Source organism: Grammomys surdaster, unplaced genomic scaffold, assembly GCF_004785775.1.
Source record: "Grammomys surdaster isolate TR1022 unplaced genomic scaffold, NIH_TR_1.0 197, whole genome shotgun sequence".
Lineage (NCBI taxonomy): Eukaryota > Metazoa > Chordata > Mammalia > Rodentia > Muridae > Grammomys > Grammomys surdaster.
Window position 1 is genome coordinate 2,339,444 of NW_021604642.1, and position 16,379 is coordinate 2,355,822.

The following is a 16,379-nucleotide window of genomic DNA, read 5'->3' on the forward strand; positions in this document are numbered from 1 at the left end:
AGCCTCAGCCTCAGCCTCAGCCTCAGCCTCAGCCTCAGCCTCAGCCTCAGCCTCAGCCTCAGCCTCAGCCTCAGCCTCAGCCTCAGCCTGTACAGGTGGTTCGACAGTTGGGGCCTGATCCAGGACTATCAGTGGGACTTCCTCCTTGACTTGGGTTGGGAACCCTCTGTGGACTTGGGACTCTGCCTGAGCTAGATCTTCATCCTGGCCTTCCACCTCAGCTGTGGCTATTTCCACTGATGAAGTAGCTTCCTCCTCTTCCTCTTCTTCCTCCTCCTTATCTCCAGGCCTCAGATCTGGGTACATGGTCTGAGACCACAACTCTACCCGTTGCTGTAGCCCCCACACATGCTCCAGGATGTCATCTAGATGGGCATAGCTGCCTTCACCCTCCTCATCTTCAGCTTCAGCTTCAGCCTGTATAGGTTCAGCTGGGTACAGCTCAGGCAAGTTGTCATAGGTGCTGGCATGGCTGCCTGTGGAACCACAGGAGCCCCGGCGCCCTTCATAACCCCAGCACCTGCTTGGCTGCCAATCTGCCAGGTGACGATCATCATCTGGACAAAGGCTTTCAATGGACAGAGAACGAGGGAATGTGCCTGGCTTATGGTCCCCAGGCACATGCACCAGGCAGTCACGCCTGCGTATAGGCTGAGGATGCCGGAATGTGGCTACAGGCCAAGCCTCCCAGGCTTTCTGAGTCTCACCATCTCTGACCCTGGCTGAAGTGGTGACCCTGTTCTTGGCCCTGTGAAATCCAGCTGAGAGGAAGCCACGACAAGTGCGGAAAGATGAAGCTTTAGTGGCCTTTTCTGAGGTGGCTAGGCGTTGCTCGGGTTCTGGTTGCCGGCTGTCACCCTTTTCCTTCCTCCTCAGAGATTCGAGGTGCTTGAGGAAGCTTCGAGAATAATGCTTCTTTACTTTGTCTTGGGAACCCTCCTGGCCCTGGGTGGGACTAAGGAAGGGCTGGTTACTTGGGCTGGGGACACGGCCTAACAAGGGCAGGTCTGCTGACTCTGGTGAAAGGCTCACAGAGATGGCTGGCAGGGAGGCAGCACTAAGCTCAGTGAGGACACTTTCGCAGCTTGAGGTCCCCAGGAGGCTAGGGCTTGGTGGGGCCAGCAGGGCAGAAGAGCCCATGAGAGACCCACATTTGCTTTCCTGCTCAATGGCCCAGTGGCTGCTGATGGTGCATTGCTCCTCCTCTTCTGACTTGTCATCCTGGGGAGACATCATAGGGACGGGTTACAGAAGCCCACCAGACAAGTACCTGCTTGTACCCTACTCTGCTGCCAAGTGCTTCAGGGTAAGGCATAGTGAGGAGCTTTGCTTTCTGGTAAAAGACATGGAGTAGGAATGGAAAGCTGGCTTTCACTAGGAATCATAGATAGAACCTAGATGTATAGTGACAGTCATCTAATTAATCCACTGTCCCCATTTCACAGATAGGGAATGTGACTCAAATCAAAAGACATTTGCCCAACTTCATATATTGTCTTGGTTATGCCAATGAAAGAGATTATTAAATGTTCATTGGCTATAGCTGTAGATTAAAATTATGGTATCTAAGAGCTGAAGGAGATTTCAGATTTTCTAATTCATTTTCTCCTTGCTGGATGCCTCTGGTAGGGAAAGCTCCAGAGGAAACCAACAAAACTTGTTCCCGAGAAACAGTGAGGCCACGAGGCTTACTTTTGAGGCTATATACAAAGAGGCCTTATGGGAGGGCCTTAGACAGCTATCAATCCAGTCTCCTGACTCATTTTAGTGATGGAAAAAAGAGGCTAGGGGCCAAAGGAATAAGATCTTCTGGAGGTAAGGCTATGGTGATCTTGACTTATAATACCATTGAGGTAATGACCTTTCTGCCACATTGTCCCATCGCTTCTCCTGTTCAAGGAATCTTAGCTATGACAAACCAAGTAGGGAAGGAAAATGGTTTTCTCTGAGGAAAGCCATCATTAGACCAAATTATTGACATAAACAAAAGGGAGAGGTGGTTTGAATAGGGAGTAGGCATGAGCCAGGGTACTTGCTCTCACACGTTCCTATAGGTGATGCTCACCAAAAGCCTAAGCGATCTCATAGGACCTGCAGTACAGGAGGCCCCTGCATCTCCACCCCCATGCTAGAGCTTGTTCACAAGTGCAAGTCCCAGCTCTGTGCCAGGTACGGTTGACCTCACCCCTTGCCAGGATTCACCTGCTTGCATTGAAAATGAACCTCAAGCTTCATCGAAGCACAATTGTTCAGGGTCATCAGCCTCCTGCAACACAAAGTATGTATTCACCCAAGGTCACCAATTCCCCAGAGCCTGAGATAGCCTACAGAGACACTTGCAAGATGCCATCCACCATTTCTCATGGTCAGGGGGTCAAAACTCTTCCAAGAATACTGTTCATGATGTCTTAGGTATGATGCTTGGAAGATTAGAGTCTCTGTCTTCTGGGTACTGAGAGATATAGAAACCAAGAACAGAGCATGCAGAAGGGGCAGCAGACACACCAAGGATAAGACCGGGAACTTTCAGGAAGAGATGGGGAACAGTCTAAGAATGCTTCCTGGAAAGCAGAGGTGTGATGCTGAGGATAAAAGAAGCAGGAATAGCTGCTATTCCAGACTTCTGTGGGAGCCTGTGACAAGGTAAAGAAGGAAGGCCACAGTAAGTCAACAAAGAAACTAGCAGGAGAGGGTGTGATCAAAGCTAAGGGAGGTCAGAAGAAGGGTGGCAAATGTGTCATGGTAAAATGGCTTTGTATTCTTGCATAGAGGCAGTGGCAGATTTTAAACAGGAGAGACTGCCTACCAGGGGTGACTCTGGTGGCTGTAGAGAGGATGGCTTTGTTGTTAAGGAGGAGCAGAATACAGAGGCTAGCCACCGAGGCCACTTTAATAGACCCAAGGAGAAAACATAGTTTAGCCTTAGGAAACAGCAACTGGTTTAAGTAGAAAGAGTCTGAATGCAAGGCATGCTTTGAGGAATTTGAATCAAGACCAGATCTGGATCTTCTAGCTACAGTGATAGGGGTAGAGGAGGGGTATCATAGACACAGTGACTGTAAGGAACAATGTGATTGCAAAACTGAGCCTCATTAACAAATTATGCTCCCCTCTAATAGAAGGTACAAGACGGTTGGGTTGTCTTTTCTACCAAGACGCACAAAATTGGGCTCAAGGCTTCCTAGGTCTGGCCTTCAACCCCCTACCTGCACAGGGCCCCCAGAGAGTCCTGGTCCAGAAAACTGTAGTCCTTCTTCACAGAGCCAATATCCAGGGGGAACACACCTTCTGTGTGGTGGAAAGAAGCATCGATGAGTCTGGCAGGGGATCAGAAATGGCCCCAGCCACTCTTGACCTGCAGGGGTTGGGGCAAGGAAGAAAGGGAGCAAGAAGGCACGGGCCACAGCAGACCCAGCAGAGGTTGGTAGGGTTTGGTTCTTAAAGCCTCTCTAAGCCTTAGACCTTAGACCCATAGGGATCGCATATCAGATAGCCTGCATATTAGATACTTACATTATAATTCATAACAGTAGCAAATTACAGTCATGAAGTATCAACAAAATAATTTTATGGTTGGGGGTTACCGAAACATGAGGAACTATATTAAAGGGTCATAGCATTAGGAAGGTTGAAAGCCATTTAGGACTTGAGGATCATGCTGTAGAGTGTAAAGCATGGGATGAAAGCTTATGTCTCCAGCTGCAGGTGCCTACGAGGTGGTTGGGAAGTAGTGCCCAGTGGAAAGAGTTGAGTCATTGAATGAGTATCAGAATTTCATCCCTGTCCACACTATCCCTCCTGACCCTTCCTTTTTAGCCCACCCTGAGGCATGGGACTTTCCTACAGTCCACTTTCCACCACGATGGTCTGCCTTGTCACAGGCCCAAAGCAACATGACCAAGCAACCATGGATACAAATCCCAAGGCCAAGTAAATTGTCCCTCCTTTTCAGCTGTTTTTCTCAGGTATTGTGTCACGGGAAAGAAAGCTAACGAGGCAGAGAAAATCCAGGGAGGTCAGAGTTGGCAGTTGAGGGAGAATCTCAAGAATGTCCTGGAGGCCTGAGCTGAAATGAAGAAACAAGCAAAGCAGGTCCAGGTTCAGACAATAGGCCTGAGACTCTCCATGGCTGCTAAGAGCCAACTTGAGTTTTTTCACTTGAACTCTGAGCTTTTAGATAGGGGACCTCCTGTCAGTCCAAGGCAAATAATGGGAGGGAACATGGGCAGAGAGGACAGTATGTAGCCAATGCAATGTCTTTCCAGAGCAGTGGGAGCCATCTTCTCAGAACTTGAGAAAAGGAAGGAGAAAAGGAAGAGAGAGAGAAACCCATCACACATTCAGTCATTGGGCACGGCACAAAGTAATGCTGAACAACACAAAATTGGGGTCTCTGCCTTCAGGAACTTAAGCTCTCATGGGAAACAGGCAGCAGCAGCAAACAACGCACGAAACCTAGATGAATACAAAGGCTGCGAAAAACCTGAACAGGGTTGATAGGGCAAAGAGAGGCTGGTGGCAGTGTGAGTTCTTGATGAGATGGAAGCAGCCCAGGTCTTTCTAGGAGCGATGTGTGTGTGTGTGTGTGTGTGTGTGTGTGTGTGTGTGTGTGTGTGTGTGTGTGAGAGAGAGAGAAAGAGAGAGAGAGAGAAGAATGCAGAGAGATAGCAGTGAGAGACAGAGACAAGAGAGAGACAGAGAGACAGAGACAGAGTCCATAAGTTCTCGAAGGATGAGAAAAAGGTGGCTAAGTAGAGAAATTTGAAAGAGCTTTTTTGTCCAGAAGAAACAAAATTACCAAGGTTATGATGAGGGAGAGACCTGGATAAGAACAAGTAGGAGAGAGTGCAGGGTGTGGCGAGCAAAGGAGAATGATAGTCTGCCAAAGTGTAGCATTTGCACTCATTCCACTTAGCAAAGTACCCGAGTCTCATGGTCAGTCACTGCCAAGGACAGGTCTGGGGACGTGAAATAGAGGCTCGAAGTCACCAAGGACCCTGGTGCCCTAGTCTGAGTGAGCAGTGGTGAATCACAGTAGACCTGGCAGTGGAGGTACTAAGAAATGTATTTTTTCTGGAAGAAGAAAAGGCTTGCAGGATGTTTAACCATGAGGAAGAAGGGAATTCAGGGTAATTCCTGGATATACAGAACCTAGGCAACAGGGTGGATACTATGCCTTTAGGAGGTTTTTTTTTAGGCTTGGCAAAATCTCAGAGGCACCTGATAGATCTCACAGTAAAAACCACTGAGTTGGTGGCTCATTAGAGGAAATCGGAAGCTGTGAAATGAGGTCTGGACAGACCCCTTCAGGAGCTGTCACAGGAAAGATCAAGGAGGATCTCATAGCAAAGAAAAGCGAGGAGAGCAAAAGTCTGAGCCCTGGGCTACCCTAATATTTGGATGCCAGTTAGAGGAAGCAGAGTCAGCAAACAGACTGAGATGAAGAGGTGGGGGAGGTACTTCAAAAGACAAAAGGGAGTGGCTATCAGCACCTAATACTACTGAGAGAGAAGAGTAAGATGAGGGCTGGATCTCTAAGAACAGAACCCAGAAAAATAAAGAAAAGAGAAGGAAAACAGACATGAGGCCTTTGCCGTGGGCGAAGTGGGGTCCAAGATTGAGCCACCAAGACGCGCAATTCTTCCTTCACCTTGTGTTCAGGAAGGACACAAAGCAGCAGGATGAGCAAGATAGGGGGGTGGGGGGGTGTTCCTTTTCCTTTAAAACATGGCTGGCACCAGAGGTAGAATCGGATGAGAGCAATCTCATAAAGAGTTCTGAGAACCCGGAGTTCATTCCCTGCACAAAGCCAATCAGGATGCACAGGAGTTTTTGTGTGGCTGCCGTGTTTTATCCATTTTGCAGATGAAAAGCTGCAGGAGAAAGCAGGTTTTGGAAACAGGGTAGGGACAGCATTTGTGGGGCTTTACCTTCAAAAAGCTGAGCATACTGAGGGAATCCTGTGGCCCGAAGCCATTCACATGCTTTTTTGGCCTCCGCTTCTACAAAAGAACAGAAGAAAAGAAACAGGCAGAGAAATGGGATTAGCAAATTGTTGGCTGAGTACTGCCTCACACCCAGTAGGCAAGCATGCCTAGTTCTGGCGATTCCTGAATCCAAAGGAAGGTGTGATGTGACTGGCCAATGAGGGCACCCTCTGCTCCCCAGCTCCATTTCCTGTACCCACCACAGCTTTCCTGAATCTCATTCCCTACCTATCCCAAATCCTTTCCACTCACCTAACCCATGACATAGACCAAAACACAATTCCACGAGTGGCTTCTAGGATTGTCAGTCTTCCAGGTCCCAGACAGAGAGCATCCTAGTTCATCTTGGAGATGCAAACTATCCAACAACGCTTACTACTTCGTTTCTCATTTGCAGACTTACTGTCATTCAAACTGCTGAAAGGGCAAATCTCATTTAACACATAATCACCTGTAAAAAGAAGCCTCTTCTCCTCAGGGTAACAGCCATATGAACAAACTCAGAAAGGAAATGACTCAAGCCAGGCACAAGATTTGCCCATAATCCCAGCACTTGGTGGAAGTGGGAGGATTGTGAGTTCAAGGCCAGCCTGGGCTTGAGAAACTGAGAGGAGGAGAGGGAAGTAGAGAGAATGAGAGAGGAGATTCACCTACAGTCTCATAATTGACAAAGTGGTAGTGCTGGGACTGGAATCCTGTTTAAGTCTCACTCTTTTCTGGGCTTCCAGCCCTTGGGACAGCAGCTTCCCCAGTCCTTTTCCTTCCTACCTACTCATTAATGTCCAGTCCACCTTCCCCAGGTGGCTTCACAGGACAGTTCTACCTCCCCTTATGGGCTCAGCCTGTTTTTGGAACACTCCAGGACTGAACTTTAGGCTGTCATAGTGCTGGCCTGTGGAGGTCTTGGAGGGTAATAGCTGGGCTGATCTATCTCTTCTGCTCTAGGAGTTCCTGGCACAGAGCTGGACATAATGCCCAACCAGACAGAAGCCTCAGAAGAGGCCCTACTGTCCACCAGAAACACAAAACACTAGCAGCAGAGTTCTGGGACTATCCAGCAGTAGCTACTTGTTCCCCATGCAGGCCTAGGCAAGGTGCTGCTCAGGAGGAGCCTGCAGCCATGGACTGTGTCATTGTAGGCTTGGCAGGGGAAAGCTGCTGGTCTCCAAAGAGCTGCTCTGACCACGGAGTCTTGCCCTCAACATTTCTTCTCTGTGTGGTGGCCCTGCTGACCAAAGAACTCTAGGGAGACTGCTGGGTTTCTTCCAAGACAGAAAGAGCTCTATACTCTTAGTGCTCGGTTATGAGGAAATCTAGGAGACCCTGGCAGCCAGGATTGATGAGAAAAAGGACTCTTAAAACACCGCTTCAGAAATGCAAGTACACAAGAAAGAGAAGAGCAGAAGGGGAGGGGGAAGGTATCACAAATAGTAATGAGCTCTCCAAGGATCAAACACTAGTGAGCATTATGGCGAGAAAAGGAGAATGTCTGGAAACTTTGGGTGTATTGGCAAGCTGCGGGGCAGATGGGTAATGCAGAGGTGGGCATCTGTGCATTCGTCCAAAGTTCATGCATCAGCTCAGCATCCACACTAGCATCTGTCTCTACATACAGCGGCAACTAAATCTTCTCACGACTGAGCCATGAGGATCAATACAGGATTGTGCACCTATGTGATGCATGCAGATGTCTTGGTCCATGTGTGCACCAACATCTCTGTGTGTGTCTTCATAGTGCAACTTACGCTATGAGGTTTCTTAGGGTCAGAGCCCTACTAGCAGTACCTCAGCTCGTCTGGCAGGGGGCAATGCAGGTCTAATGAAAGATTCACCTCCCCAGGCCAGTAGTTCAGGGCCAATGGAAAGGCAAAGGGGAGCTACACAGCAAGTGAGGGAGCATCTGAAGCATATGGTTTGGCCACTAGGACAACTAAGCTGCCTTCCACAGCCACTCCCTTGTCCTCTGTTTCCATCATAGCCCAGAAGGCATTTCTAATATCTGAGCACCCAGCATGGAAACCCACTTTGCTGTCCTGTTACTAGGATAAAAAGAAAAAATCTAAAGAACGGAGCAGGTCAGACTTTCCAGACAGGTGTGAAAAGGAGACAGGGACCTCTAAAAGGCTGGTATGCTTACTAATCCTCTGCATGCCTGGGAAACTTCAAGTATTCTTTTATGTATTTGTTTGTGTGTGCGCGCATGCATACACATATGTGATATCACCATGTCTCCAGCCGTGGATCAATATATTTAAAGCTATAATGCATGAGGGTGTACACACACACACACACACACACACACACACACACACACACAAAGTTTTTTAAAGTAACTATCTAGTGTCACCTAGAATTATCATAACTGACTCTCCAACCCTGAGCATTTAATTCCATGTCTGATGTTCTTTTCCATGACATTACACTACCAGCTGTCAGATTCCAGACAAGCAAGGAACCAATCCTAAGTTCTGAAAAGTCGCAAGCCGGTGTTCAAATCCTGATGTTTCCAGTCACCAATTCTTTGACAGTGGGCAAATTAGCTAATCTCTCTATTGCCTCCACTAAAAGGAGCATTAAGCGAAACACTAGGGAAGAGAAAAACTACTGGCACTTCATGCCAAGCACTCACTAACTGTGCTCCCTCAAAGACCTGGTTTTGAAAGTCCCGAATAAAAGGTGTGGGGGACTGGAGAGTGGCCTGGCTGACATGTGCCTCTGTGTCTGAGCAATGAGTCCCGTCAGTCTGAGAACTGGAGCCAAATGGCCCAGGGAAGAGAGGTTAAAAAGCAGAGACTTGGAGGGGCTGCAAGACAAAGGAAAGGAGCAAAGGAGTTTGGGGTAGGTCTCAGGACTGAATTCCTCAGCAGCCCTCTATAGCAGGAATCCAGAGAATGTAATGGGTTATTACCGAGCAGGATGTCAGGGACACTGACTTCTGACAATCCAGCATTTCAGGAAGACCTGGAGGCCCCGAGGCTCCTTCTCAGATGGGGCAGTCAGGGACATATGTCTTGGTGATTAAGGGGTGAGCTAAAGTACTTTGTTCCATCCATCTAACATGCCCTGGCCTGTCAGGCTAGGCCAGAAGTGACCCCACCCCCACCTACTTTAGAGTCAACTCACCTGAGGCTGGAACTAGCATAGCCCAGACTGAGAACTGGCTTATGTGCCCAGCAGGAAGAGTGACACTGGGCAGGCTGAGGCGAGCGGGGCAGGAATGTCTGCAGCCCCTGGCCGTAACCTCTGTGTCCAGATGTGCAGATTCCTGAGCACGGCTGCCAGTAGTTTCAAGTGTTATTATGTTCTGCAGCTAGTGCTCTGGCCAAAGCCAGGACAGGTCAGTAACAGCATTTAGCTGGTACAAACTGAATTCCATCTATATTAAAGCTCAATATCCCCAGGGGAACTGCCTAACTGATACCAGGCACAGAGTAATAGTAAGCTCCAGACAGAAATTAGGCCTCATGGATTTACCCACAATTCTCCTGTAGAGAATGTCAGAAAAAGGAAATGGTATACAGAGCTGTCAGAAGACTTCAGAAGTCAATGAAAATATATGTACCTGCATATATACAAGTCACATACCATAGCTCTTCTTAGAATACAGATTTTATTTATTTACTTGTTTGTTTTGCAGAGGAGGGACCAAGGTGAAAGCAAGGGATCCTGTAGCTCATATTCTATGAACATGGGAACATTTCATATACTCAAAAAAAAAAGCAGCAATATCTGTCTAAGAAGATAATGTCTAATGATAACAAGTAAATTGAAAAAAAACTTAATCAAGCCAGTTTCCCTGGAAACCTTACTTCATTCTCTAAACTATGATTCCCACATTTATACAGTGACGATTAAAGACTGTTGCTAGAAGGAAGCCCTCTGAATCAACTAAGCAAGGCACAGATGAGCTCACAGATACTGAAACAGCAAGCACAGGGCTCACACAGGTCTGCAGGGGTCTTCTGCATATATATATATATATATATATATATATATATATATATATATATATATCAGCTCAGTGCTTTCATGGGACTCCAGAATGAATGAACAAGTGGGTCCCTGACTCTTGCACCTGCTCTTGGACTCATACTTTTCTGTTGGCTTGGTTTGTCCAACTTCGATCTGATAGATTTTGTTTCATCTTCTTATATGTTGGCAGTGGTCCTCCTCCTCCTCCTTTTCGTCCTCCTCCTCCTCATTGCCCTCCTCCTCCTCCCCCTCCCCACTTCTTCTCTTCATTCTTCTCCTCCCCTGCTCCTCCCCTCCTCTTCCTGTTTATTTCTGCATTGGAGATAGACTATAGAGCCCCATTTTTCCAGGCTAGGCAAGCACTCTGCAGCTGAGCTGTTACAGCCACAGTTGCCCTTCGCTGGTTTGAAATATGACAGAAGTTGTCATTAAAGGGGGCTAGTTTGCTTGAGGCTATTTGAACTTTGTAACCTCATAAGACTTTAAGACAACTGGAGATCCTGTGTTAGTTATAGGAAGATGGGAAGAGGGAGATAAGGCGCTAGGCAACTATGCTGCAGGAGATAAGTAAGGCTTCACTCAGCCAGCCGCATGAACCTTAGTCCAAGGATGGGTAACCCCCTTCACATGTTTATGTGCCTTAAATTAAGGTCCTTCTGTCTATAGATACTCAGTGATCTGTGAAAATGCTGCCCAGGCTCCAGATTCATCCTTCTCCTTCTCAACCAAAAAGTCCACCTCAGGCCTGAGCACCAGGTAAGACACCAGACTCAAAGCAAGGAATGAATAGATGTCACAAGGGCTGACATGCAGATGTCTCTTGTTAGTTACTGCTCTGGGCATGCCATTTCTCCCTCAGCTTATACTAGGAGCACATTAGCTCCTGGGGAGATTTGAAATGTGCCAGTGCCCTGGCCCTGCCATGACTAATAAAATTGGAATCTCTTGGGATAAAGTTGATTTTCATTTGTTTCTTTGCTCCTATGAATTCTACAAGTGATTATAAAGAACAAAAAGATAGAGAACTACTGCCCTAACAGTATTGGCCAATGAAACACACACACACACACACACACACACACACACACAGAGAGAGAGAGAGAGAGAGAGAGAGACAGAGACAGAGACAGAGAGAGACAGACAGAGAGAGAGACAGAGACAGAGAGAGAGACAGAGACAGAGAGAGACAGAGACAGAGAGAGACAGAGACAGAGACAGATAGAGAGACAGAGAGAAGGAGAGAGAAAAGGAGGAGAGAGATAGAGATAGAGATAGAGATAGAGATAGAGATAGATAGAGAGAGAGAGAGAGAGAGAGAGAGAGAGAGAGAGAGAGACCTGAAAAGATGTACTCCAGAGCCCAGAATCAGGCCTGTTCTAAGCCACTGGCTGAAGTTTGCTCCAGGACTTGAGGGTATGGGCAAGAGAACACAACCAACATTAATATGAGTGCCTATGATGGGGAGAGGGGAAGGAGTCTTGCGGAAGTCAGTTAACTCATTAGTTGACTGTTCCTATCTTTCAGCAAACATGGTGATCTTCTTTACCTTAATGATTAGCCTCCTGTTTGGAAAAGCATCTTCCCTATGGCCCTTGTCATAGGTTGGATGCCTCACAAGCAGGGTCTGGTATCAACGTATCACTTTTAGTGTGAACCGGAGGAAACGTTAGTATCCCAAGGGTGCTGGGATACCACTGTCTATGGATGGGACAATATAAGTTCTCAGTGTAGGCTCTGTGAAGGTAAGCTGAGACCCTGTGTTAAGCTAGGAGAGGGAGGCAGGCAGAGGAGCTACATACCACTACAGACCCTGTCACTGCAGCTAGCTCTGCCTAAGAGTTTCTCGGTTCACTCTTCTTGGCTGATCAAGGTCCAGTTCCTGTTTTCACTCCCTACCCCTGGAAAGGAGCCTTTTCAAGACAGAACGGCCTTGGGAGGGGATTTTCTATCTCTGAAGCTACCATCCTTGCTTATGAATAGCCCCTTCCATGTCTTTCATACGGATACGCTTTACCTACCTAACCTTTGGAATGCGACTCTTACAGGTGTAGCCTCATTACAGTTTATGCAGATTGGTAGCAGGCCTGGGAGAGATGCAGTGACAGGTTACTAGTTGATTTTCCTACCTCTCTAGGACAGAGAGAAAGGGTCGTTACTCAACTACCAGGTATTCTGGGGCCACTGAAACTTCCCTTCTTGACCATAAAGTGGAAGAAAGTAGGTAATCCCCTGCCTCCTGGAAGGCCCGACACATCCACAGACACTTTCTACTATTGCTGCTCTTAGCTGAAATTGCCACTCTAACTCAGTTCTGGCAGGGGAGGGAGGCACAAGGAGGAAGGGAGACAAGACCAAAATAGCTCCCATCCCACATTCCAAACCCCACTGGAGGGGCACCACAGCAAGGGCCTCTGTATTTCAGCCAGCCTACTTTGGCAGTACTAGACACTGGCTGGCCTCCTGCTTGCTAGGTCGTAGGGCAGGACTAGAGGCCCGGCTGCACCTGTTCAGATGCCAGCCTGAGTCTCTGCCGGAACTGCAGCTGGATGCCAAGCTCCTGGGCCCATGTGAGCAATACTTTTAGAGTCTTCCTGTCACAAATGAAGTACCCACAAAGCAAACAGCCTACATACAAGGAGGCTGTATGGGAGCCGGTAGTAGCAAGCCCTCAAGCCACTGAAGTTTTTGGCTAGACTTGTGCAGACCCTTTAATGTACCTCTCCTCTGACACTTCATGTCTGCACCTGCTCACAGGGTAAAACTTGGAGTCCCTGCTGAAGGGATTCCCATCCAGGGACAAATTCCCTTCCCATTTGACAATGTCTGAAGATATTTTTTTGCCATCCTACCTAGATGCAGCGGGGAGAAGGGTTCTGAAATGTCAACTTCAATCTTGCCAAGGGAGCCTCAGATGCCTTAAGGCAGCCATATCTACTTTGGGAGAGGTTCTGGTGATGAAGTAAAGAATACATCAGCCTGTCAGTAGTGGTCTCTTGACTTATGGGTGAGCTAGAGAGGTGGCAGCTCTGGTATGGAGTTCTACATATATGGAAAGTATACAAGACCCCCAGAGACATTGTCTCCTCTGCAACTCCCCAAAGTAGCGGCGGGGGTCGTAAAGAAGACTCACATGTGCTCTGAGGTTAAGTAAATCCTGGTTCACGGGGACTGTTTGAGAATCTGGGTCCAGAGACAGCCAGGCCTATGGTCTCCAAGGCTAGTAATTGGCACACTGGGGCCAAAGCAGACAGCTGACATTCCTACCCAGTCCAGGGCTTCCCTGTGACAGTGAAGGTCAAAGCTGCCACCTGCTGTGTTGCAGTTGCTCTATTAGCTTTCTTGTCCCTAGGGGCTACTGTTCACAACTCAGTCCTAGGTGCTCTAACAAGGTGACCAGTGACAAAGAAAGACATTTGTTTTCATAAGCTATGTGCTATTTCACCCATTCCAGTCTCCAGCCTAGAGGAATGAGATGCCAACCAAACTAGTCTAAAGCAGACGCTAGACCAGTAATAACTGCTCTGCGCCACAGCATGGGTTCAAACTTTTGGGCTGAAGGTCAGGCAAACCACCTTATAGCTTTAGCTCCCTTACTAACTTGTGTGTAACCCTAGGGAGGCCACTACCTCTGTCTGAACCTAGTTTCTCATCTTCTAGTGGCTATTCCCCAAATCCTGGGGCCAGAGCTTGTCAGTGGCAGTTGGTGGTTCATCAGAGGAGCTGTCCTGGGTTGTGAAGGAAGATGCCTTTGGTCCTCAAGGAAAGAATGGGAGGGAAGAATTCTGCTTATGTTCTTGCCTCAAAAACCATCCAACACCTTATCCTCCTCTTTCCTCCTACATATTGGGTCGTCTCATCTTCTAAAAATTTCTCCCACTAAACGGTCAGGTTTCCCATACCCAACTGTGCTCTGTGTTCTCATGCCTACAGTACTTCAGCCCTCCATCTCTCTAGTCTCCAATCTCTCCTTTGAATAGGCTACCCTACCAGCTTTCTTCTCCCAAAGACCCCAGCCCTAACCTGGTTACTCTTCTGTTCTGAAACCTAACTGGCCCCAAAAGACCAACACTGCCCAAAGCCTAGGGCAGAAATTGGCCTACTTCTAAACAGACACCCAAACTACAGACTAGATCAAACATTCCAACCCATGAAGCCTCCTTGACTCCCAACATTCACCAGCATGCGAAGGAAGCTATCTTCCCCATTTGACTGGTTGCTCCATTTCACTGGCTCCTATTTGTCTTGGTGGTCCCAATGCAGTGTGAAAAGGGATACTGAATGTTCTGGCAATGCCTGGACTACAGGAAGCTCTGCTTCCCAACTTAACAGTGTATGCACATCTGGCTCTAGCTCCTCTTTTGTCATCTCCACAGTACAAAACAGAACCAAGCATCCTACCTGAAGCTCACAGCTGCTGTACTTCAGGCAACACTGCTTGGCAGAACATCATGCCCTGGGGCAGAAAGCAAAGCATCTGGACCATCCAGGTATGAGGACGGAGAATGAACTCTGCCTAAGGGTGGAGGCATTCCACCCTGGGGGAGCTATTAGCTCTTCTACTTGAGCTTAAGTATAGGCAAGGAAGTTCACCTGAGATGTTCAGGAGCACTCATTACCTCCCACTTCCCTCTAGGCCTGCCAAACCTCGCTGTTCACTTCTTTTGACCCCGCGCCACCACCTTTTAGTCCTACTCCCTGTGCCTATTTCCCTTTCCTTTTACTGAAGCCAAATATAAACTCTGGTCAGGAAATGCCTTGAAGTAGCCTGGCCCCACCCTGGGATCCAGAAAAAAAAAAAGAACCCGTCTCTGACAGAAAGGAAATGGGCCTGAAAGAAGTGGCCTCTTCAAGAAGCAAGCTGGCACAACCCCTCCCCTGAGCCCTGCCGCCAGCCAGAGAGGGCTGTAGTGTGCACATGGCTAGGGGTAGGACTGACAATGTGATTGCTTGGGTCACAGAGGGACCATAGGAAGGAGAATTCCAAATGGTGACCTGTCAACTGTTGTAAGGCCTACAGGAACAGCATTGTGGGATATGGTGGGAAGAGTGAGCCTAACGGCCTGAAGACAGTCCTGGTTTTGCTCCTTGTTAATAGGTTCTGCTCGTTAGTAGCAATATGTGTGATACCAACTTAACAACAATGAATGCAGACAGGATACCATTACAGACAATAATAGTTATTGAAGAGTTACTGTGTTTCCAGCCAAGGACTGTACAGCTAGTGTTCCTTAGGCTTCATAATTTCCCTGTGCCTGTGTCCTTGTCTCTAAAATAGGGATGTAATCTCAGAACCAACATTTTTTTTTGTAAAGATCAGATGAGACAACAGCCCACTTATCCTGTGTGTGTGTGATGGATGGTGTGTACATGGGTACTTGGGGCTCTCAAAACAGGGCTAACCACTGATCTCACTGTCCCCAACCTGACCACCCTCTTACTCCCACAAGGACTGCATGAGTGCACTTGGGAGCACAGTTTGAACGCTTAGCCTGAAAAGAGAAGACACTTTTCCATCTGTGGAAAAAGCACTAGATCACCTCACATTCCACCTAGTGGTCACACCAACCCAGTACAAAGTGAGTAATGCCCATTGCTTTACAAACATAAAACCGAATGTTGTGAAAGACCAGGTATCTTCTGCTGGAGTACAGATGGGGCCTGCTAAAATGCCAGAACCCCTCCTGTTAGTGAGTTCCCATTTCAGCCTCTCTTGAATTTCCCCTCCAAAACCATTCCTTGTGAACTCTGAGTGGACTCAAGTAATAATACACCAGCATCAACTTAGTACAGGTACCGAGGACCGAAAACACAACAAAAGCTCTCCCAGTGTATTTGGCCAGAGATGTTGTCTGGTCCATCCTACTCAGGAAGGGCAGAGACTGGGACAAACTATCCTTTGAGGACAAGATAACAGGGAACAACCTCCAAAGCAGGGGAGCTGGCAGCTAGTTCAGTCTAAGGAAGGAAGCTCACAGCCCCCAAAGAGTCTGAAATGGGTAAACTTAGAGGGGGTGGGGGAGGCTAGATGTTCTGGACTACTCCCCCACCCACATAATCCCAATACAAGCATGGGCTACATGAGCTGGCGGGATCTCATAAGTGTTAATCCACCCAGTCTTCTGCCTGCCCCTACCCACCCACACTTTCTAAATAATGCAACCCGTTGTCAAGACAGCACATTAAAATGTCTCTTCTTCCCCAATGACACCCAGCACCCTGCTCCCAACTCTCAGTGCTAGAAGGTACTAAGAAAGCAGACCTAGCACTGATGCTAGAACCACCCCCAAATCCCTCCCTCAGGCCCTTCTCAACTCTGGTGAGGCTCTATTTTGGAGTCTTTATCCCACTACTTCATGTTTTTCCTCCTTTTACCTTGGTGGTGGTGGGCAGGGGATGTGCAAGTAAGCAAGTGAGCTGGGG

General features: G+C 47.9%; 1 protein-coding gene across 1 annotated transcript in view; it reads right to left on the minus strand.

The window, feature by feature from the left end:
- Positions 1-16,379, minus strand: part of Stard8 (StAR related lipid transfer domain containing 8) — a 30,441-nt gene that overhangs the window by 7,466 nt on the left and 6,596 nt on the right. Inside the window, exons 2-6 of the mRNA XM_028770018.1 lie at positions 5,931-6,002; positions 3,207-3,288; positions 2,203-2,266; positions 175-1,221; positions 1-87 (exon numbers count right to left, since the gene is read on the minus strand). The exon at positions 1-87 is cut by the window's left edge and continues 302 nt beyond it. Of these exons, the coding sequence (XP_028625851.1) occupies positions 1-87; positions 175-1,221; positions 2,203-2,259 (1,191 nt within the window). The 5' untranslated portion in view covers positions 2,260-2,266; positions 3,207-3,288; positions 5,931-6,002. The remainder of the gene's footprint in view (positions 88-174; positions 1,222-2,202; positions 2,267-3,206; positions 3,289-5,930; positions 6,003-16,379) is intronic.